The 23,518-nt window shown below is 39.7% G+C and overlaps 1 protein-coding gene across 3 annotated transcripts in view; it reads left to right on the top strand.

Annotated features, from left to right (window-relative positions):
• vwa8 (von Willebrand factor A domain containing 8) overlaps positions 1 to 23,518 on the top strand; it is a 101,225-nt gene that overhangs the window by 57,722 nt on the left and 19,985 nt on the right. For 2 of the 3 annotated variants that reach the window (XM_041806697.1, XM_041806698.1), the window contains 6 exons: positions 1,099 to 1,250; positions 1,515 to 1,719; positions 1,806 to 1,887; positions 4,635 to 4,839; positions 17,146 to 17,254; positions 18,790 to 18,946. In XM_041806697.1, coding sequence (XP_041662631.1) covers positions 1,099 to 1,250; positions 1,515 to 1,719; positions 1,806 to 1,887; positions 4,635 to 4,839; positions 17,146 to 17,254; positions 18,790 to 18,946 — 910 coding nt within the window. Of the gene's footprint in view, positions 1 to 1,098; positions 1,251 to 1,514; positions 1,720 to 1,805; positions 1,888 to 4,634; positions 4,840 to 16,196; positions 17,255 to 18,789; positions 18,947 to 23,518 lie in introns of those variants that run through there. The other variant, XR_005992966.1, reaches the window with a different exon arrangement.

Genomic DNA, 23,518 nt, shown 5'->3' with positions numbered 1-23,518 from the left:
AATGACACTATTGACAAGTGAGTATGGAACTTGGCTTGATCTTTAAAGATTAAATCCCGACTATTAAATCCAATATTGAATGTCTTTTTATTCATTTTTAATCCATTTTGCAATCGTCTCTGCCACTAGCTGTGAATGATAACCACCATATTGTCCATATTGCATCCCACAACGCTTTGTGACTGGCTTTGACAACCAATGGCAGGCTGTTCTGTTGTCACATCATACTTTGCGAAAAAGAGAGACAGAAAGCCTGTGATGTGTCCTCCGTGTCTCTGCAGACAGGAAGTGCTTTAAATAATATCTCAGAAATATCAAAAACGAAGAAGCACATGGATTCTTTTGTAAATATGTGAATATTTTGAATTTTTTTTGTCACAGAATGATTTTTTTTTTCACTTTTTGGTCCCCAAAAGATGGGAGAACAAGTTTGTGCACAGTCTAACCCTTTTGTTTACTGTGCAGCATATACAAATCTTTGAGTTTTAATTTCCATTTAGCATTGTTTCTTTTGTCTTTATAGTCCCATAACTCTTTCAAACTTCCAGTGACATTACTGCAGCACACACATATTCTTAAAGCCCAGGTTGTGCTAAAAAGGATGTTTAGAGCTTGACTGTGCACCACAGGGTTAATGTTTTACAAGTTTTTTAAGACATTGAGTCCAGGAGAGACACAATCATTAAAAATTGGGTTGGGTTAAAAATGATTGGTGATTTGTCTCATCAGTCATTAATGTAAAGCTGTGATGTAGGCTGTGTTTTTCTTAAGGAATATTCTATTATTCTTTATATTCATTACTAATCCTGTCTTGAACTGCGTATGATTGGTTTTACTGCCATATTCTAAATTTGAGACATATCAAAATGGGCCCATGATGCTTATAGGAATGTGGCCCTCAATGAAAAAAGTTTGGAAACCACTGTTCTAAATCCATCGTTCAGTCGAACACAGTTTAAATTCTTTTTAGGTTTATACAAACTGTTCCATCATATTAATTATAAAACAAGGACAATCTATGACTTGCCTTACCTGTACTAGAAGTTTCCTGTCTTCTTTCTTGCTCTTCTTTCTTTCTGCCTCGTATCTCCATTCCAGCTGAGGTCACCATACCCCAGATGTTGTCATGTGATCAGCTGCCAAACGAAAACCTCAGCGCAGCCCTGGACCAGAAGATCGTTTCACCAAACCGAGTCCTGGCAGACACTGGCTCATATGCACAAATCATTGTTGGCTTCCCAGACCTGGTGGTGAGAATGTTCAAGGAAATAATGTAGAAATAGTAGTTTATGTTTGGAAATGTTTAAGATTTCTAGATTAAAATTTTTCTCTGCTCATTAAAGATGCCCAAGGAAAAAAACATATTTGAGATAAAACTGGTGTTTTGTTCTCTTTTATGTAGTATATTTTTCATAAAAAGAATGATACCTAACATTTTCACAGCTTTTATCAACAGTTTTGTGTTTGATATATATTTAGTGGTGTTTATTGTCTTGATTTCCTCCTTTGCCCAGTCCCCTAATGAGGTCTACAGCTTTAAGAGACCTGCTGATCTGTCAACGATGAAAAGCAGTGACACCGGCCCCCACATGTTCCTCAGAGGAGGTATACGCTCCAGCTCAGCCAAGCGGGAGAACTGCGTCAGTCTGCTTTCAGCCAATCAGGTGGTCCGAGCCCTCCCACCCAGCAAGGTCCCTCTGAAGGAGGTCTTCCCTAAAGGTCAGAGGCTAGATCATTCAAGGAAACGTTTGGTTCAACCAGAGGATGTGTTCAGGGTGTAACAAGTTTTCTTTGGCATCATTTAGACGTCACTCCCCCGATGACGGCGGCGTACCTGGAGGTGACCGATCTGAACTCCAAAAAAGTCAAATATATTCCCGTCCCGAGGTAAAGTCAATTCAAACACTCTGCAAAAAGTACCAAGAACATTGATCATCCTCTAGCACCAGCCTGTGGACAAAGACAGAACTGCATTCAGAAATACTGACAAATTCTCTGTGCAGCCACAATTGTCACTTTATTAGGTACACCAGTATAGTCACAGAATGTGCCAGAAATATTACCAGAACAAATTTAAAACAAAACCACACTGCCAGATATCTGCTGGTGAGTTTTCCTGAGTAGTACAAAAGTATTGGTATGTTTCACACCCCAATTCCAAAAAAGTCAGGATGCTGTGTAGAGTTCACCGTAGAAAACTAGACCTCCGCCATTAGCCCTATCTTCCAATAGTACAGAATCCTTTAAAAAATTCCTGGATCCAGACGGTGATCCGGATCACTCCCAAAATTTAATCAGTTCTTTCTTATGCCATTTCTGACATTTCCTGAAAATCTCATCAAAATCCGTCCATAACATTTTGAGTTGTGTTGCTGACAAACAAACTAATTAACAAACTAACGAACACTGCCGATCACATAACGTCCTTGGTGGAGGTAATAAACAACATATTACCACTTACTTAAAAATATCAGCTCATTTTGAATTTGATGGCAGCAATATGTAGGGACATATCCATGTTTACCATTGTGTAGCATCCCCTCTTCTTTCAACAACAGTCTGTAAATGTCTGGGAAATGAGGAGAGAGGAATGTTGTCCCATTCTTTTTTGATGTAGGATTCTATCATCTCAACAGTCCTGGGTCTTCTCTGACAGATTATCCTTTTCTGATGCTCCAAATGTTTGCTATTGGTGAACGGTCTGGACTGCAGGCACGCCAGTTTAAGACCTGGACTCTTCTATTATGAAGCCATGGTGTTGTGATGGATGTAGTATGTGGTTTAGCGTTGTCTTGCTGAAATAGTCAAGGCCTTCCCTGAAAGAGATGTTGTCTGGATGGCACCATATGTTTGTCTAAAACCCCTTTCTACTTTTCATTGCAATGATAGTGCTTTTCTAGCTGTGTAAGCTGCCCAGGCCATAGGCACTAATGCAACCCCATACCATCAGAGATGCAGGCTTTAGAACAGTGCCAGGATAACGAGCTGTATGGTCCCTCTCCTCTTTAGTCCACAGGACATGGCCTCTGTGGTTTCTAAGAAAAAATTCAAATTTTAATTCATCTGACCACAGAACAGCTTTTCCTTTTGCCTCACACCATTTAAATGAGATGGCTACATTTCTAGATCATGTTCACATATGGCTTCTTCTTTCGTGATGCAGCTTTAACTGCATGGATTAAAGTTCTTTTGGAAAACATGTTACTTATTGACATCTCTGTGAAGTTAATGTACTGTTGAAGAAGACAGGGTTGGGGTTATAGTACACCATAGGTCTCAAACTCACGGGCCAATTGCGGCCCACAGGAAGATATTCTTTGGCCGCCCCACTTGACATCAAAGTGTAGTGTTAGTGCGGCCCACGCCTTTTACGCATGCACACTACAGCCTCAATCGCAAAAATCTACCAGGTTCTGCTGCCAGTCAACAACACTGCAGCTTTAAAGCCAACAAAAGGCTCAATTTGTATTATATCCATAATATAAATAACATTAAGAGGTAGGAACAATTCAAAACAGGTGCCTTAATCCACAAATGCATTTAATTAACACACTGTAGCTGGCAAAACACGCTCTTTTGATGTCTTCATAATAAACAACCTTCTGGTTGTAATGGTTGAGGGTGAAGGCATCAATGAATTCTGCTTGGTCCAGGGATCAGGTTCTGTCAGAGTTTAGTGCCAGCAGTACTTAGGCTGCCAGGGTGCTGTGTTGAAAATTTACCAAAGTAGTTGCAAAATGCTCCTCCAGCTGTTCTTTATGGGTAGGTTACCACTACATCGTTGCTCCTACTTGTTGTTGTCTCTTCTTTTTGAGATGTGTGATAGCAATCAAATTCAACATCAGCTAATATTTTTTATGAAATGGTATAATGTCTCAGAATCAACATCTGATATGTTGAGTTTATCAGATTAACAAATTGCTGCATTCTTGCTTTATTTACATTTTGCACAGTTCCCCAACTTTTTTTGGAATTGGGTGTTGTAATGGAGTATCTTTCATACAGTTTAATGACACTACCTAAAAATAGAAATATCAGCAAAATTGTTGGTTTGATTTCAAAGACCTGCATTAGTACAGTGCCACCAGAAATTAGGGGTTTAGATTCATTAGTGTTTATCGTTCACTAACAAGGAAAACACTGAGTTGTCTGGCATAAACAGACAGATTTATTATAATTACTTTTTTATTAGGTATTATTGAATTTTATAGTAATTGTTGGGCTTCCACTGTGCATTCAAATGGTTTTAATCAACTCAATAAAAATGTAGAAAGAAACTTGTGCATTAATGTTAACAAATATTGTTTTTTTCATTTAATGTCAAATAATAAATTCAACTTCTTGGTGCTCAGCAGATGGGAGTAGATATTAAAATAATCACCCTTTTGTAACAAGTATTGGTTTTGATTTGGATCATGAACCCAAAAATGTAAATTAGATCAAATTGTGAGTAATAGCAAGATTTTCACCCCTGCTAAACACCAAACTGCATGTTTTCTGACTTTTCAGATCAAGTTTGTTGTCATTGGGCAGGTTTTGCATGTTTTGGATACATGTAAATACTTCAGTGAAGGTACTGTTGTTCTTCTCTAAACCATTATAATTTAACCCTCCTGCTGGTTTGTGGTATACAGGTCCATGTCTGTGTCTCCGTACACCAGCTGGCTGTCTAAAGTGTCAGAGTCAGACGTGCTCATGGCTGCTCTGGGTTCTGGAGGTGTAGTCACAGTCGATATGGGCGGGTACATGCGGCTCTGGGAGACAGGATTGGACACCCTGCAGCGCTCGCTGATGGAATGGAGGAATATGATTGGATCAGAAGACGGTAGACCGGTTCAGGTAATTTTCCAGGTTCCTTTTTTGAAATCTTTGAGGGTTAATGATGGACCACACCTGTCATTGTGTTAGAGCCGTTTTGGAATCTGAGAGGACAAGCCAATGAATAGAAATGCATGCAGGCTGCAGTTTCTTGCTTTACCACAGGGGGGCAGTGTTACATTGAAGGTAAGTCTTCTTAATTGAGTTTAACCTGGATTTCATTTTGCACACTTGCATCATGCTGACAGGATCTGTGAGCTGCAGAAATAGTCCTGATTCCATGCTAACCAGAACATTTGCAGGCCTTAAATTGGTGACCCATTCGTCCCCATGGTGGGTGTGTATGAATGGATAATCATTGTACTGATGATGTAATAAGTCTGACCCCCATGGTTAAAACTCAGAACATTCTGACCAGCTCACTGAGGACTCCTTGTTTGGGCGCCCACGCACACAACATGCAGAGAGGAATTCTTCAGATAAAGCAGCCCTCTACATGTAGGATGTTTTTATCTGAACATCTGTAGCTCTGTGCGTGTGTCTGAGAGAGATAAGAGAGCAAATCAAGGAGACTTATCATAAAGTTTGATGATACAGATCTGCTGCATTTTTCTACCTTAATGTTCAAAGAATTGTGGAGTCAACAACAGACAGATTCACTGACTTTTTACTGCCTTTTCTGAACCTACCCATTTACAGGAGAGAGCCAGATAACACTTAAGAAGTCTCAGCATCCCATTTATACTCAATTTTGGACTTTTTTCAGTTTTCTTTCCTGCTCACTATTTTAACATGTACAATGTCTATAAGAAATATTCACCCCCATAGTTGTTCTACCCCTTTATTGATTTTATAAATCAATCATGGTCAATATAATTTGGCTTTTTTGACTGAAAAAATACTAGAAAAACCTCTCTAACGTCAACATCAAAACAGGTTTCTGTAGAGTATGTCAATAAAATAAAAATCTGTAATGTACAAAAGTGACTGCATAAATATTAACCCCTTTTAAAGTGACCGATCTAGTTCAACAGAGGTCCAGCCAATTGGTGCTAGTAGTGTCACAGGTAGTGAAATGGGGATCACCTGAGTGCAATGAATGTGTCTCAGTGATTGTAGTACAAAGACATCTGTGTCTGGAACGTCCGCTGATTCACTGGTTAATCAGTATTCCTGGCTACCATTACATCATGAAGACAAAAGGATACTCCAAGCAACTCAGAGGAAGGATTATTGAACAGTCTAAGTCAGAGAATAAATACAAAACATTTCCAAGTCTCTGAACATCCCCCAGGGTTCCATCATCAACAAATGGAAGGAATATAGCACATGTGTAAATCTGCCTAGATCAGACCGTCCTCACAAACTGAGTGAGCATGCGAGAAAGAGACTAGTGAGAGAGGCCACCAAGACACCTATGACTACTCTGACAGAGCTGAGATGGGAGAGACTCTGCATACAACAAATGTTGGCTGGGTTCTTCACCAGTGAAAGCTTTATGGGAGAGTGGCAAAGAGAACGCTACTATTGAAGAAAACTCAGATTAAATCTGGACTACAGTTCACCAAAAGGCATTTTGGAGACTCCATGGACAAATGGAAGAAAGTTCTTTGGTCTAATGAGACAAGAATGGAGCTTTTTGGCCATCAGACAAGACACCAAACACTGCATATCACCACAAACACACCATCCCCACTGTGAAGCCTGGCGGCGGCAGCATCATGATGTGGTGATGCTTCTCAGCAGCCAACCCTGGAAGGCTTGTAAAGGTAGAGGGTAAAATGAATGCTGCAAAATGTTGGAAATCTTGGAGGACAATCTTATTTATTCTGTATGCTTGGGAGAAGATTTATTTTCCAGTAAGACAATGAGCCGACGCATACAGCGAAGCTACACAGAAATGGTTTAAGGACAACAAAGGGAATGTTTTGGAGTGGCCTAAAGGCCAGACCTCAATCCAATAGAGAATTTGTGGCTAGACTTGAAAAAGGCTGTTCATGCCTGATCCCTGTTCAAGTCCGAATGTTTGAGCCTACTGCACCTACTGCACCTACTAACACTTACATATTTTTATTTGATTTAAATTACTTTGTAGAAATCTGTAGAAATCTTGGTTATTTGAGGGTTTTTTGTTTTGTCTTTTTTTTTTTTGTCGAAAAAGCCAAATTTTATTTACCAAGACTGATTTATAAAATCACAACCTAACTGCACACTGTTTAACATACAAATATGTTGTTTTTACAATTTAGACACTGTGGTTAGTTTGTCCCTGCAGGTATGTTCTATTTATTCCCCTTTCTAAGCACCCAGCTTATAGATTAAATGTTTTTTTAAGTTCCATTTTTTTAACTGAATCATTCAAACAATAGAGACTGAATCATTTAATCACACCAACAATACATTTTGAAAATACTTATACAGCCTTACTTAAGAGGTTTCGTTTTTGTTATTATCATGCTGATGTTTAGTGCTACCGAGTTAAACTTTAAACAAACCACCTTGAACACACTCACTCCTTGACACCTGCAGACCTGCTCCGAACACATGCCCCTCCCTCTGACCCAGATTCCTCCGTGGTCAGCTCGTCTTTGACGGAGCACCTTCAGTCCTCTGAGGGTCAGACTCGCACAGATGCCTCCTGTGCTCCATGTTTGCTCTCTGACAACAACAGTAACCCTACTGTAGTTCAACCTTTACATGTAAAGGGCTCTCTGTATGTCTACTCAGTATCACACCTCTAGACCAAGCTATTTCCACACCTCACTGCCATACAGGGTTTTTATGATACCAGAAACAACAATATTGATATTTTGTTATAAAATGCAGCTTTAAAACAAAACATTTCCATTTTATGGGTAATTTCTTCTTTTTAATTACCAAAATATGCTTAATATTCTAAATATTGTCTGATTTTCACAATTAACCATCATTTTACGCACATTAAACTGTGTACAGGGCTTTAATCGCAGTTTTTGAAGGGTTCCTTCCTTTCCTGTAAAGCTTGGGCAGCTTTTGATACTATCAGTCATCAGATTTATTGTACTATAATGTTTGTTTTACAATAATTTGTATAAAAAGTATGGAAGTACCAAACATTTTCTCCTTTATAAGCTTATTCGCTTGTAAAGGAATTTATATCAAGGTTTATATTGTTTATATCAGACATGAACTGATTTTATTTTTTCAAAACCTGCCTTTTGTTTTCTCTTTTTCTAAATACTCTGTCTCCATGCATTTACTCATACATTTGGCTGTGTGACCGTGGATGCAGGTGTGCGTGACTGTATGGTCTCCATACTCAAAAGTTCCCCTCGTCGTCTGACATTTCTCCATTACAGCAGCGTTTACATCATCCATACATGCACATATCAGTCATCGTCTGTCTGTGCACACAACACTCTCCCTTTGTTAAACTGGTGACTCCAGGTGAAGTCGACAACTGCAGGTGTTCAGTAGATTAACGGCACTCTTCTCTAACCTTGGCCTAGTCGACATAGGGGGGTATTCTTTAAAACGTGAGGCAGTGTATGAGAGAGGAGTTTGCTTGCCCTTTTTGACTGATACATTCCCTCTTATGAAGACATCAGAGTTGATTTGAAAGCTTACGGTTTGATCATTTAAAAATAATGTAGGGCTATAAAGATCAAATCCTCTTGAGACCCTGTGTGTACATATGAGGACTTTGTTACATTTTGGCCTTCCTATGACATAGTAATAACATTGATTTTTAGAAATTTATTTTTGTAAATGTGAATTCAATTAAAAAATTTGATATTTCTGTTAGAGTATTTGCTTTGAAACTTTCATGAATGTTGGTGAAAATGTTTTTGTTACCAAATTTTTTGTCACTTTAATGGGAATTTGAGGAATTCATTTCTAAATTTTTGGTAATTTGCCTGAACATTTTTGAAGGGAATTGCCTTCAAAGTTTTCATGGAATTTTAATGGAAACTGTTTGGATTTTGGGGGAATGTTTTGGTAAATTTTTATGAATTTGATCTGAAATTTTTGAGGATTTCTCATTGAAATTTTAGGAATTTTCTTGATTTTTTTTGAGAATATGTCATATTTTAGAGGTGGGTGTGCTTTAAAAAAATGTTGGTACTTTCATTGGAGCTTGAGGAATTAATTTGAAAATCTTTGGAATATGATTAGAAATTTGGGTAGGACATTTCCTTCCAAATTTTCCTGATTTTTCATGGAATTTGTTTGGATTTTTACGGGAATATGTTTGGAATACTCCAGAATTTTCCATGGAATTTGGGGAGAAATTATTTGTAAATTTTATGAAAATTTTTCAGGAAATTTCAGTTATAATTTTTTGTATGTTAATCATTAGACTTTTTAAGATAAGTTTTCCGAAACTTTTCTAGGTATTTTTAAGGCCTTTTTGAATATTAACAACATTTTTGGCGATGTCTTCGAAACTTTTGGTATTAAGGGAGTTTTTTATGTTTTGGAAATCTCTCATTATTTCAAAGGAAATTTTCCAGGACCTCTAGAACTTCAGTGGAAATTTAGTTCATACCTGGCCTAAACAAGTTCTTGTGGTCTATCATCAGAAAGAGGACTACACTATACACCTCTTAATAACTGAGAACATTTCTTACTGACTGAACAGCCCTTTACCACCTCGTCGAAACACTTTCAAAATGTATTAAAGCGTTTTTAAAAAATCTATATTTTTGGGGTTGTACAGTCTGATAACCCTGTTTTCTTCATATCAGTTTTGGGAAAACTATTCCCTGAGACGGATACAGTAGAACTGCAAAGGTTGACTAGAAAGGAATGATTTGATCTGTAGTGTGCTTTGTGTGCAGGCTGCTGCACAGACAGAGTATGTGGAATTTAAGGGTTACGCCAAAAGAAGTGATGAAAAGATTAGCATTGATGCCTGCTAAATAGTTATTTTAAACATTGACATTAGCCCTAATGTTTACAGTTAGTGCATCTGTAATTGGTGGAACAACCTTGAAAATGAACAGATCATTGCAGAGGAACAGCGTATGTGTTTATGAGCTTGAGTAATTAAAAACGATGTCAGACATCCAGGAATCACTGCTTATTCTGCTGTTATTGAGAGTCTTTTGTGCAATCTTTCATGTCCAAACCTGCTACAAAATCAACCCATTCACACTAACATGCAGCCAAGTTCACACAGGGGCACATTTTCACCCAATAAGAAGCTGTCAAAATGAGCTCATGACTGCATATATACAAGCCAGCAGATGCTTCTCCCCTAAATCACTCTGTCTTTAGGCGTCTAGAGGGAGAATCAGAAATTTACGAGGCTATTAATCCTGTAAGACAGGGCGTGGACCATGATGAGAGATGGCCAGTGAAGAAGAGAAAGAGGGAGGGAAAGAGCTCATTGGGAGAGGAGGGAGGAGTGGAGACATGGATTCCCACAGTCATAAAAATTAAGTTTACCCTGCTGCAGCGCCTGCACAGCGCCTGAGCTTTATGATGCACTCTTCAGTTTACCACTGGCAACAGAGCAACCAGCGTGCTGGAAACCTAAGATGCAGTTGTTGCTTTCACCAAATACTGTGGAAATATAATGTTTGAGTCACACCTGCCTGGCTGTTGAGGGAGTCATACATTACCGAGCTGAAGCTAGTGCCTCATGCCTACAACTGCTGCAACTTCCATAGACAGTGTTTGGGAAGGGCAGAACCTTTCACAATACAATTTGAAGGGGAATTGGATGATTTCTGATCAAACTACTACCACTGTACCTCTTGTCCCCTGATATGATGCTGATTGGCTCGGCCAGTCTCTGATTAGGAGCAAACGTATCAGCTTGAAGCTTCCCAAGATGGATCCAAGATGGTCAATCCATCAAACTTTGTAAAGTTATAGTAAACCTGCACATCAATAACCCTAGTTCAATCAGCAGCATGTTGTGTCCAGCAGAGCTCTGAGTCTACTCCCTGCTCAGCTGATGAAAAAAGTTCTTCTTCAATCCAGAGGGAAAAAGTTGTTGAAGGGTCCAGTCTTTGCCTGTGTCTGCAGAACTTACTAAACCCTCTCCTAAACCGTGATTATGCCAGACCAGACCAGACCAGACCAATCTCCAATGAGGAGAATGAGGTGGGAGCTACAGGCAGGGTTTAGTTGCAGTAGCAATGACTGGCACTGGTGAAGCTATTAGCTCAGACGTAACTATAGTGGTGGTTTTGATCATATCTAGACAGCATTTCTTCATTGAAAGAGAACCAAAGAACTGTAGCATACTCTTGAAGGAAAGGATGTTGCTCTTCCTCAGCATGAGTTTGATCCACCAACAAGCTCCACTGCTCATAAACTATGACTGCTGCTCATGTCTACTACCTCATTTTGTCTTGTCTCTCTGATTGGCCTGTAATGCATTTGACACAGAATATTCCTCCAATCACCCTCCTAAAGAATTTTTGAAAATTCCTGCCCTTCCCAAACACTTTGTATGGGAAGTTTCCCAGATGGATGTGAAATATGTTCATGCAATGTAGGTTGTGGATGTCTGCCTGGAAAAAACCCTGTCAAATTGTCTGTGATATACTTTAATTTTAAGAGCATCTCCACTTTTTTTGTTCCATTAGATCATTCGGCTCATCTCATGTTCAAACTGCCCCTTTTCATTAAAAAGCATTTGGTTAGGATTGAAATTTAAGAAATTTTGGTAACAGTTTGCTACTAAGGAGGTGGTGGATCCTAAAACTAATCCAGTTGAGAAGCACTGCTCGAAACCACCAGTTTCCAGTGTGGTGTCTGGGCACTTCTAGGGGTGGTGGCAAAGATCTCAGGGGTGTCAGAGGCCCTGTCTACTCTGATTTTTTATTGTTAGATTTGCACAGTTATCTTTGGGTAAGAAAAACGTGTATTTAGGTCTATTATGTCTTGATTTTATCAAAGAAAACAAGTGAAATTAATGCTGATTTTGACAGTAGTACATCACTTTTTTGCCTGGGGAAGGGGGGCTCATCTTATCTTAGATCCGAGAAGGGGGGGCACCATGGGAACAATGTCAGGAAACACTGCTCTAAACCCATAGTCAATGGTATCTAGCCCTTTTCTTATTGAGTTGCTAAAAACTATTATTTTAGTAATAAGCTTGGGTCAGGGTTGTCACAATACCAGATTATTAAACTTTGACATGATTCTAGTAAAAATCAGCATTGAAATCATTCTTAGCTACAGAATTAGTTGTCCCTGAAAGTGCTCCTATGTTTATTGGAACTGATGATGCTGGGATCATGTAATTTGACACAGACACACACATTAATGACTCAAGCCTCAGTCACACTCACAGGAGATGGCCTGGGGCTGAGTGTTACAGCACTAAAAATCCCCCTGGTCCTAAAACAGACTGATATTGTAAGGTGTCTTCTTTCTAAATCCTTCAGCAGAGCATTAATCAGGGGTTTACTGGTCATGACTGAACCCATTACCAGCAAGAAGACACATGCAGGAGTAATGTCGTCACCACCTAGAGAGTATGTCTTTATTTGGAGTGATGATAAGGAGGATTACTGAAACAAGCTTGAGAACTTCCTCTCTGATGAGAAGATATCTGAGACATTTAGATGACAGTTGCAGGACTAACATTGGTTTGTGATCTGCTGTTTTGATGTTCAGCATGTTGGCTTTCAATATTTCATCCTTTATTTCTATGAGGCTAAAGGTACCAGATTTACTCTATGTGGTGGAACTGCCAGAGAGGAAGGTGTTGGTAAATGCTGAGTTAGCAGATAATTCTAGCACCAAACGCTGCACACAAACTAGACAAATTTTAACACAACCAAAATCTAAAAATGTGAGGCAACAATTTTCATCCAATTGTGGTCTGTCTTCCGAAAAACAAGCCCTTGTGTTGTTGCAGTATTTCCACAAGTGTTTTTTTTTTTTTTTTTTTTTAATATTTCACTTTGTCCACGTTTGCGGCACAAACTATCCTTATTCTTTACAGTTTTCTCGATAATCAAGCAAGTTAGTAGACTCATTATACCATTTATGTATTAGATCGTAACTGCAATTGCAAACTGTAATATTGTCCATTATACACCATGTTCCAAACTATTATGCAAATCGGATTTTAGTGACATAAACATTCAGTCTTTTGTTTTTCAATTAAACTTGTGGATAATGTTTTGTCTCAGGGCACTGAAATCAATCTCAGACACCTGTGATAATTAGTTTGTCAGGTGAGCCCAATTAAAGGAAAACAATTTAACAGGAGTGTTCCACATTATTAAACAGGTCACAGATTTAAAGCAATATGGAAAAGAAAAAGGATCTCTCTGCTGCCTAAAAGTGTCAAATAATGCAATGCCCCAGACAAGGTATGAAAACATTAGATATTTCATGAAACTTAAGTGTGATCATCGTTTTGTGAAGAAATTTGTGGCTGATTAAGAGCACAGACAGGTTTGTGCAGATAAAGGCATAATGAGGAAGGTTTCTGCCAGAGGCTTGCAGTCGTGCATAGACCTACGATTCGGCCGCCCTAACCAGTGCTCACAAGCAGAAACAATTGCAGTGGGCCCAGAAATACATGAAGACTAGTTTTACTTACGGTCTTATTTACTGATGAGTGCCGTGCAACCTTGGATGGTCCAGATGGAGGAGTAGTGGATGGTTGGTGGATGGCCACCGTGTTGCAACAAGGCTGCGACATCAGCAAGGAGGTGGTGGAGTCATGTTTTTGGCCGGAATCATGAGGAGAGAGCTTGTAGGCCCTTTAGGTTCCCTAAAGGTGTAAAAATGACCTTGGCAAAGTATATAGAGTTTCTGACTGACCACTTTCTGCCATGGTAAAAAAGAAGAGCAGTGCCTTCCTTAGCAAAATTATCTTCATGCATGACAATGCACCATCTCATGCTGCAAAGAATACCTCTGTGTCATTGGCCGCTATGGGCATAAAAGGAGAGAAACTCTTGGTGTGACCTCAATCCTGTTAAGAACCTCTGGAGCATCCTCAAGCTTCTGCTTGAGGATGCTCCTGATCTATGAGGGTAGGAGGCAGTTCACATCAAAACAGCAGTTCTGGGAGGCTATTCTGACGTCTTGCAAAGAAATTAAAGCAAAAACTCTCCAAAAACTCACAAGTTCAATGGATGCAAGAATTGTGAAGGTGATATCAAAGCAGAGGTCCTATGTTAACATGTAACTTGGCCTGTTAAGATGTTTTTTAATTGACATAGCTTTTGATTTCCATAAATATGACCTCCTAATGCTGCAAATTCAACAAATGACCATTTTCAGTTCTTTGCAATCTATAAAATGTTTTGAAACTCTGTTGTGCATAATAATTTGGAACAGTGCATTTGGGTTTTTTCTACTTTTGAAAAAAAAAATTCATCATTTGGAGGTTTGTTTGATAAAATTTGAGTTATTATAAAGTTTGATGTCTTGAAAATTATACTGGTTGTCATTTGCATTGACTATCTTGGAAAATTAATTTGCATGATAATTTGGAGCGCGGTGTAACTGCAATTGCACATTGTGACCAAATTGTACAGCACTGGGTTTAACTGTGCTGGTACCAAATGGGGAGCTGTTTGGAAGCAGAAAAACTAGCTCTTTTTGCCAAGCTGAGACAAATAATCCAGATCTTTCAAAAGAGTCACAATTCCGATCACTCTGAGCAAGGCTGGATGGACATGAATAAAGCCATGCTTTTTGTTTACTAGCAGAATACAGCAAATCATGCCAGTTGACAAGGTGGTCTTTAATGAGAGCCAGTCGCTTTGCATCCACAAAACCAGTTTAGTCTGGGTGAAGGTACCTAGGCCACCTCTGTAGTGGTCTGAGATGTCAGATATCAGGCTGTTTTAGTACACACTGAGGTGCATCCACTCAGAAGTAGGCTCATTTTATCATACACTTCTGCAAAATCACGGTTTTTTGCACCCAGTGGAGCCTCCTGGACTTCAGAAAGCCTGCCAGTTTAAAGTAACTCTGCTGTTACTTTTTAAACTCAGAGGTAACATCTCCTGTCTTCTAGTCTTTTGTTGGAGGGTAAAGAGTGTGTTTGGTGTTTAAAGACGGATCGTAATCACGCACATAAACACTCTGAATGTATCTCCAGTACATCTCGCCTTTATGAACACACATTCCCTTCACCAGGAGCCCACCGTCACTTCCCAACATGGGACAGGTATGTGTGCAGCTCGGCTCATGTTCTGGTGGCTGACTCCTGCTGCATGCATGCACAGTGACATACAAATACATCAGCGTGTAACCAGAGAGAGTGATCACATGGTGGAGGTGAGCTGTGCTGACGCCAGTGTCTCTGACCTTTAACCCTTTACCTCACTGCTATGACAGCCAGCTCTCTTTAGTTACTGACGACACCCACACCCCCTGTGGATCTTCACTGATCTATTGATACTCATTTAAACATTGCAGCTGCATTTTGTCATTGTAAATTTCCTGTTTGAGACCCCACTGATGACTTAAACAGACCTTTTCCCCTGGTCCTTTCACTCTTATTGTCATGTAAAGGAGGTCCAGTAAAGATTTTCTCATGCAGATTTTTAAACACAGCTGGACTTTATCTGATGTAATCCTCCTGGGTTTTGTGTGTGTGTTTGTAAGGAGCAAGGAAATCCTTCTCACAATAGGCCACATTTTTCCTAGAAGTTTACCGATGCCTTATTTGTCATGCCAATCACTGTGTCTGTATAAACAAATCAGCCAATAACCATCCTTTTAGAACCAGGTTCATTGAGTCAAATCTTTCAGCTAAAAAATATTTAATCATTCTTAAATTCTCAGATCCTGAAAATAATTCAGTATTTGGCAGGTCTGATCAAGACTGTGGATGACAGAAAGATTTAACCTACAAAAAAAGGAAAAAATAATATTATTTAGTGTTTGTATCTTGGTTTGTCAAAGTTCTTGCTCACATTTTTGTCTACTTTTTCATACTTGCTCTGCTAGAGAGATTTAAGAGGACATCTTTTCCTGGGGATCCCTTTGTCTTGCTGGTAAAATTTATGTGGGAGAAGAGAATTAACAAGGAACTGCTGTTTTATGCTTTTCATTTACAAGAAGCATCTGCTGCAGGTGTAAAGGCTGGAATGGAAAACAGCTGCAACTCAGTGGTTGATTTATGGATAAATATCAGGAGGAATATGTTTTTAATTTATAGATTTAGTGTTCCTTTGCTTGAGAAAATTGAACATATTGTCCCCCACTTATAGTCCTTCCTCCTTATCAGCTTGTTCTCACATTGTATCATCTGGTCTTTTTAATCTGACATGCTTAACATCAGAGTGAGCGTCCTAATCCAACTAAATATAGCGCTCTGCTCTGCTGATAAAGCAGCTTCATATCAGTGTGAGGACGCAGTCACAGCTCAGAGCTCCTCTGTATGAATGTTTGTTTGTTTCTAGGTGTGTCCGTGTGTGAGGTGTGGTCAGTGGGTCAGCAGCAGCAGAGGAGGGGTCTGCCTCTGCTGGACATCTGCTACTGGAAGATAAGTTTCTGCTCAACCACTCATCCTGCCACAAACTGGGCACAAAATAAAAACAACAAAGATAAGAATGAACACATTTTACCAAGCGTCCAAACTCCTGCAGATTGTAGGAATTCAGCTGAACCACAAGGAGATGCACTAAGTTTACCCGTTCTTCTGTCAATCCTTCATGGGTCCCGACTTCACTCAGCTGTCCTGAATTTCTGTTAAAGCCAACATGCTGATTTAGGCTGGCGGAAGTAGTAAGATGAACCCCGGGCTTCACTCTGTGCCTCAGCTCCTTCACTCTCCTGCAGAGAGAGACAGAGCTGGTTTATGTATCCTGCAGACACCTCAGAGATACAGAGCCCTCTCTCTGAATGCTTTTGCTGCAAGGCTGGCTGCTGATTACTTGGAGATTTTGATGACTTCTTCACTTACCAATGAAGCACATCAGATGCTAAAGACAAAGAGGTTTCAAGAGAAGATTTCAGTGAAAGGAACGCCTCATAGAAGAACCAGCAAGACAGTTATGTAGAATATAATGTATTGTATTGATCAATGATTGGTTTTGGAGTTTATCTTACTCCCTAATGAAACAGAGATCGTTAACACCCAGAATAAGAGGTACACTAAGACAGATTCCCATACCTGTTCTGTCGATGATCCCAAGAAACTGGGACATTATTCCTGGAAATTCCAACCATAAAACAATTTCAGAGACCACCAGCGACAAGCAGAAAATGGTCTTCCCTATGTGAGTTGTAGCTGTAGTGACCTTTTAACCCCCATAAACTATCAAGGCATCTGTCTGTGCCCCTCTTATGAGTCTTACTGCACCTGCAAGTAGTTGACTATGTTTACTATGGCTGTGTCTTTCTTTCCAGATCACCATCCAGAGGGACAGTGGCTTGGACGTCACTGCCCCAAAACATGGCAAGATCGACCCCAACAATGCTCCTCACGTCGGGGGGAACCAGTGGGCGGGAGGCACAGGTATCAGAGTTTTTACTAAAGTCCTTTTTTTAACCAAATGTGGAGTGACATATCTGATGTTAACATGTGTTTTACTGTGATTGGTGGCATGTCAGGGGGCGGTCAGCTCTGTTCACTCAGCAGCTCCTTGGTTTCCTCTCGGCAGGAAAACTCTGCTAAAGGGTTCAGAGGAGTCTAGAGAGACTGTGTCATCAGCAGTTAGCTTTCAGAGTTATAATATATGTGAATGCTAAAAAGAGCAAGGGTAATCAAAAGGTTACAAAATGTTTAAATTATAAGGCACAAAGGATGATCACAAGAAAGAAAGAAAGAAAGAAAGAAAGAAAGAAAGAAAGGAAGGAAGAAAGGAAGGAAGGAAGGAAGAGCATAGGGAAGAAGTAAGGACGAAAAAAAAAGAAGCAACCAAAAGTTACAGGAACAGTTACAAGGAAGGATTGAAGGAAGAAAGAAACTAAGAAGGGAGAAAGAAAGGAAGGAACAAAATGAAGGAAGAAATTGAATAAGAAAGAAAGAAAGGAACTAATGATGGAAAGAAGAAGCAAACAAAGGAAGATACCAAGTAGGAAGCAAGGAAGGATGGGAGGAATGAAGGAAGGAACCAACTTCATTGAAGAAACCAAGTTAGAAAGAAGGAAGGATGAAAGAAAGACTGAATGAAAAGAACTAAAACAAGGAAGAAAGGATGGAGGGAAGGAAACAAGGAAGGAAGGAACTAACAATTAGGAAGAATGCAGGAATCATGGAAGGAAGTAAGGAAGGACTGAACCAAGTAAGAGAGAGAGAAAGGAAGGAACAAACAAATAAAGGAAGAAATTGGGTAAGAAAGAAAAGAAGGAGGAGGGAAGGAAGTAAAGAATTAAGAGGAGCAAACAAGGAAGAAACCAACAAACAACCTTACATCAGCAGCTGTTGGAATTGGGTGTATCATAAAGCTTTTAAATAAAGTTAAAACAACAAAAGTAAAAAAAATATCAACAGGTAAAAACAGGGCCAAAAACAAAAAGACTATATTAGTTTTAAGAGTTATAGATAAATGTTAATCTCTGCAGCTCTAAAACATCCTCTTTTTATTTGTTCTGATCCAAGGAAGCTGGTGCATTTCAGTTCATTGTTTATACATTAGTGCACATGGACAAATGAGTTATGGTACATACTGTCAGTGACTGCAGGCTCACAAGAGTAATAATGTTAGTGACTGGCATGATCATACTTTTGTTATTGATAAATATCACCCAACTTTTAACATCTATCAGCTTTCTAGATTTCTTAAGTCTGACCAGTGCAGACATAAGAGACGATACTCAGAAACATAAAAATATTAACTGCAGCTATAGACCTGCAGCTCCTGTGTTAGGGCAGTAAGATTACTGTTTAGTTAATAAAGCCTGTTAGGGAAATATCACTCATTTAGAACTCCAGTTATAGTCTGTAATGCTTAAAAAAAAATCATGTATATAGCAAGAGATCCTTTCTGTCACCCTTTCAGACCTTTTGTGAGTGCGAAGAAATAGAGGTAATGAGATCTTTTTTTCCAGGCGGCAGAGACACGGCAGGCCTTGGTGGTAAAGGAGGTCCGTATCGTCTGGATGCAGGACACAAAGTCTACCAGATTTCCCAGGCTGAGAAAGACGCTGTTCCTGAAGAGATCCGCAGAGCTGCACGAGAAATGGGTGAAAAGGCCTTCAAAGAAAGGTGAGTTTCTCTAAATACATCAAATAAAGAAATCACCTGCTGACAAGATGGGAAGGCCTGGTCCAGCTGAGTGAGCTCCACAGGAGGGTCCAAAACGGATGTTTTAGACTGTTTCAGCCTCCTCATGATGTGTGATGTGTGTAATGTGGAACATGTGTGCATGTATAGTGGTTTGGGTTACTGCAGGGAGTCCAAGTCAGTCAGCCATCCCAGGTATGTCTATTCATCCTGGGCAGACAGCCACAGGCTGGGCTCTTTTAAAAAAGCATTCAGTTCAAACATATATATGTATTTAATTTTTGTCAATCGGTCTGTTATGCTTACAAGCAGCTCCAACTTGATTATGTTAGGTAAAAATCTGTGTTATAAGAATGTTGACCTCTTCAGTCAGCCTTTATTAGAGTACACCAATGTCTTTGGGAGGAGCCACATCAGTAATGGCAGCTCGCCACTTCCAGTTTTTACCAGGATTCATCTTCATGTGTCTGTTAAAGTGTGTCTTTAGTCGTCCACATGTTGGCTTCAGAGTTCAGGGTTGAGAGGGCGTCCCTTTCAGCAGCTCTACCATGAAGGCTGTCTCTGTTCTCCCTCCCTTCAAACAGCCTCGTTCCCTTAACTCCCCCCTTATCCTCCCCCTTCTCCTCCTCGTACACTGGCTGCTTTCACACCGAGAGGACAACGTTTCCCACTCTTCTCTCCTCTCTGTCTCTTCTTATTTGTAGTCTTTTCACTCCCTCTCCTTCGTGTGTCTCCCTCCTTTCCTCCCCCTCTATCCCTGTAACTATCAGTGTCCCAGTACAGCTGCAGACAAACTACACCATGTTCAAATGTTAATGCATTTTAAAAGCACTGGAAACTATGGACATAAGAACAGTTTCATAAGATCTCACAGAAACTCACAGGATCAAACATGACTTCAGAAAAACAAAAGCGGAGGACAGTCGGTGTCATCAGTAAGCTGTCCTGTTGTGCGTTCTGTTTTGCAGTGAAAAACACCAAACATGAAAAAGGATAATGTGGGTGAAATCCTGGCTGAAATAATGTTGTAGTCTGGCCTTATTTGAAGTCCTTCCACTCCTTGCCCTTCATCTCTCCTCTCTCCTCACCCTCTGATCTGTCAGTGTCCCACTGAAACAGAAAAATCTTGTATCTACACGCTGATGCCCTCTATCCCAGTACATGTCACTCTACCTGACTGTACTAACACAGCAGGTGAGCACACAGAAACAAACACGCTTTATAAAATACCTGCCGCTCAGAGCACATCTGCCTGCCTGATTTGTTTTCATATCAGCAGTCAGCTCTGTCAGCCTTTTTCCATATATCCTCGCACACTGATGTGTCTTTAATCCTTTGTTTATTTAACCTGAGGTTAACAATCAATCAAACTAAGATCCCTCTATAAACCACCTCGAGTACCTGGCAAACACACAGGTAAAAACAGGCTCAGGTATGCCAAAAACAAGGAACGCCCACAGGAGCTCATGCACGCTCAAGTGTGTGGTGTCAGAGCAGTTCTTGTACTTCTCCTGATTGAGTCTTATATGTCAATAGAGCTCACAGCTCGTTCATAACACCTAATGATTTTAAGTGTCCTGCAGAAAACCACCACTGACTGCCATAAAAACTCAAACTATGTGGCATCTTTGTTATGCAACCAGCCCAGTGATCCATGATGCTGAGTGATAATTGTCATTTCACTAATCACAGTGTGAAAGAGAATCACCCACTGTGCCTGAAGGCAGCCACCAGCCTTTTGTCATTTAGGGTTATAGAACAAGAAAATCTGCTGTGTGATGTTCACAATTAAATTTTACAAACTAGTTTTTATAGGTTGATAAACGGATTAAGGTTGGGTGGTAGTACAGTATAACAGTATTTAAAATTAGCTACAGTATTGCTTTATTACCATCATGAAAAAACGTTCTATGTAATGTGCTTATGTTTAAAATAAATGCCCTGAATGTGTGTGTCTGTTTCTAGCAGCAGCACTACCTGTGTGTGAAGATGCTATAAAGATTACAGCAAACCTCTTGTTAATGATGCTGGGCTCATTTTAGTCAGGACCACTGTGTCAAGAAACACACATCATTTGCAGTTATTAATATTTTTCTGTATTAGAATTTATTAATTAGCACTTATTCCTATTTGGCAGAGTGGATGTTCTGGAATAGCCCATGTTCCGGCTTTTCCTCCTCCTATAAGAAAAGCCTGAGACAGGGAGAGAAGCAGCGCAAAACACAGGGCAGGCATCAGTGACAACAGAATGACAATGATTTAGTCAGAAGCAGAATGAAGGAGTTGCTGGGGTGGGGGAGGGTTACAATAAGCAGCTTACGGTGGGAGCAGCAAAAAGAAGGCATGCTGGAGTGGTTTAAATATGGTAGCATGAGTGCGATTAGCCAATATTGTGATTCGAGCTGGATGTCAGCTAATAAGGGCATGCCTGAGAAAAGCTGATCTCTATTTTATGGCAGCAGTTGACTCTGTGGCCTGCCTAAACTAACACGATACGCTTGATTTGTCAAATGACAAATCTATTAATAGAAGGACTCGATAATTCAGTCAAAAAAACACTAATTATTCTTTCTGGTAGGAATCAGGGATAAATGATCTGAAGCTTATTGTTTGCAACCATATGTGTTGCATGCTGCAGCAGTAGTTTTTGGTTATTTTTGGTGCTAAGTACTCTACATTTGCTGCAGATTGAATTCACAGCTGTAAAGCCCTCACCATTGTTGTGCAGTGCAAAAACAGATAATATTGACAGCCTATTTTTATTTGTTTAAAAGCATACAAAACATGACTTCACATTCCAAGGCCCTGTCTGAATATAGTTTTTGATTATTATTTTTTTAAAATAACCTCTGAGCAAGGGAGCCCTTATCTGTAATTATTTACAAAGGGAGAGGAAAAAAAGGGATAAGACTACATGTGCTCATCTGTCCTGATGTAACTCAGCTTCCAGTGCCCCTTTTTAAGCTCTCAAAGTATTTTGTAAAAGGCTTAAATGAAATGCCTGTAAAGGTGCATAATAGGCTCTCTCTGCTTGTACATGCATCCTGACATATGCTTGGTCCTTTCTGTGCCTTGTATAATGTGTTTTTTAATAAACCCAATGGTACTACTGTTTACCAGAGGAAGAAATTTTGTTAAGTTTAATGGTTTAAAATATAGATATACAGAAACCCCAAGCACATTTAGCATCATCCTCTAGATGATGGTACAAGCCCATGGGAACCCAACCAGAAAAATGTAATGCATTGCTAAACAATTCATGAATATTGCACAAGCTGTTATTGTGGTGTTAGCCATATTTCAGTCTTTGATTTCAGCAGAAACACTCATAAAATGTTCATACCCTAACTACTATGAGCAACCACAGCGGGCAGTAAGATTGACGTTTGTGGTAGACTCTGAATGACAGAGCTTTACTACTCTGTTTTTTTAAATTTACTGTATCATTATTCCCTAAATTAAATAAGGGAGAGGCAGGTGTTTGTGGTTGATGTTAAATGTCAGGATTTTCTCCACCTCAAGCCAAATCAGAGTCTTTCTCTCTTCTGCTGAAGTCAAAGTTTAGGAATTTGGAGGAAATAGCTGCAGCCAAGTGGCCGGAGAGCCTGCTCACCACATGCACAAACAAACACACATATATGCACACATGAATACACATACACAGGCGTATGCACACCTTGGAATGTGCACAGGAAGTCTGTGTCATTTTGTGGCTGACATGATGTGGTGTGAGCACAGACAAACAGAAATAACTGGACTGTCATGTGTCATGTAGAGTTTAACTTTGTGTGATAAAGGTGAGTTAATTTGAAGATAGAAAATATACTGCTCCCATAAAATCTGAATTTATTCTCATCAGAAGAAGAATTATTCATGATCTACAGCTACTGTATCATCCAGAGGTCTCAGTGTGATGTGCTTAATTACTCAGCACTTGCAGTCTTGTGTTTGTTCTACTTTTGGTTTTGAAAAGTTTAACTAAAAAAGTTGAACATTTGTGGACTGCCAGGTGTGTATTTGGCGACTTTGATAGCACGGCTGATGCTAAAGCAGTCTACAAAAAACACCCACGCAGCATGCACAAACACTTAGACAAACACAGATTTGTTGCGAGCTGTGACACATAAAGTCCAAGCCTCCTTCTTTGTTTTGAAGTCTCTGCTCTGAATGTTTGTGGTGTTAAGGTCTGATGGTCACCAAAAGATCCAGACACCTGCCAGAGAACCCACCAAACCTCAGCAGGATTCAGGGATACTAAAGTACCTGCATGATGGGATTAGAGGGATAAAGTTGACATGGGGGCTACAGCCCCAGCTGTCTTTTTATGTCCACAGGTGTTTAAGAGAGAATTCACACATGCAAGCCTTGTATTTAACACTTCAGACTGTGAACGTTTATCACAGCAGTCTAGAGCTCATGGAAAAGTTTCTCCATTTGATTCCGTAGCAAAACTAGATCTACTGCCTCGTTGATATGGGCTTATAGGCAAGTTATAAAACTGCTGGACAGTGAAAGTACAATGGCTGGTTAAGAAGATCTAAGGTTGCTTTTATA

Source organism: Cheilinus undulatus, linkage group 15 (genome assembly GCF_018320785.1).
Source record: "Cheilinus undulatus linkage group 15, ASM1832078v1, whole genome shotgun sequence".
NCBI classification, from domain to species: Eukaryota; Metazoa; Chordata; class Actinopteri; order Labriformes; family Labridae; genus Cheilinus; species Cheilinus undulatus.
Note: the sequence above shows the minus strand (reverse complement) of the source record. Positions and strands in the feature narration are given on the sequence as shown.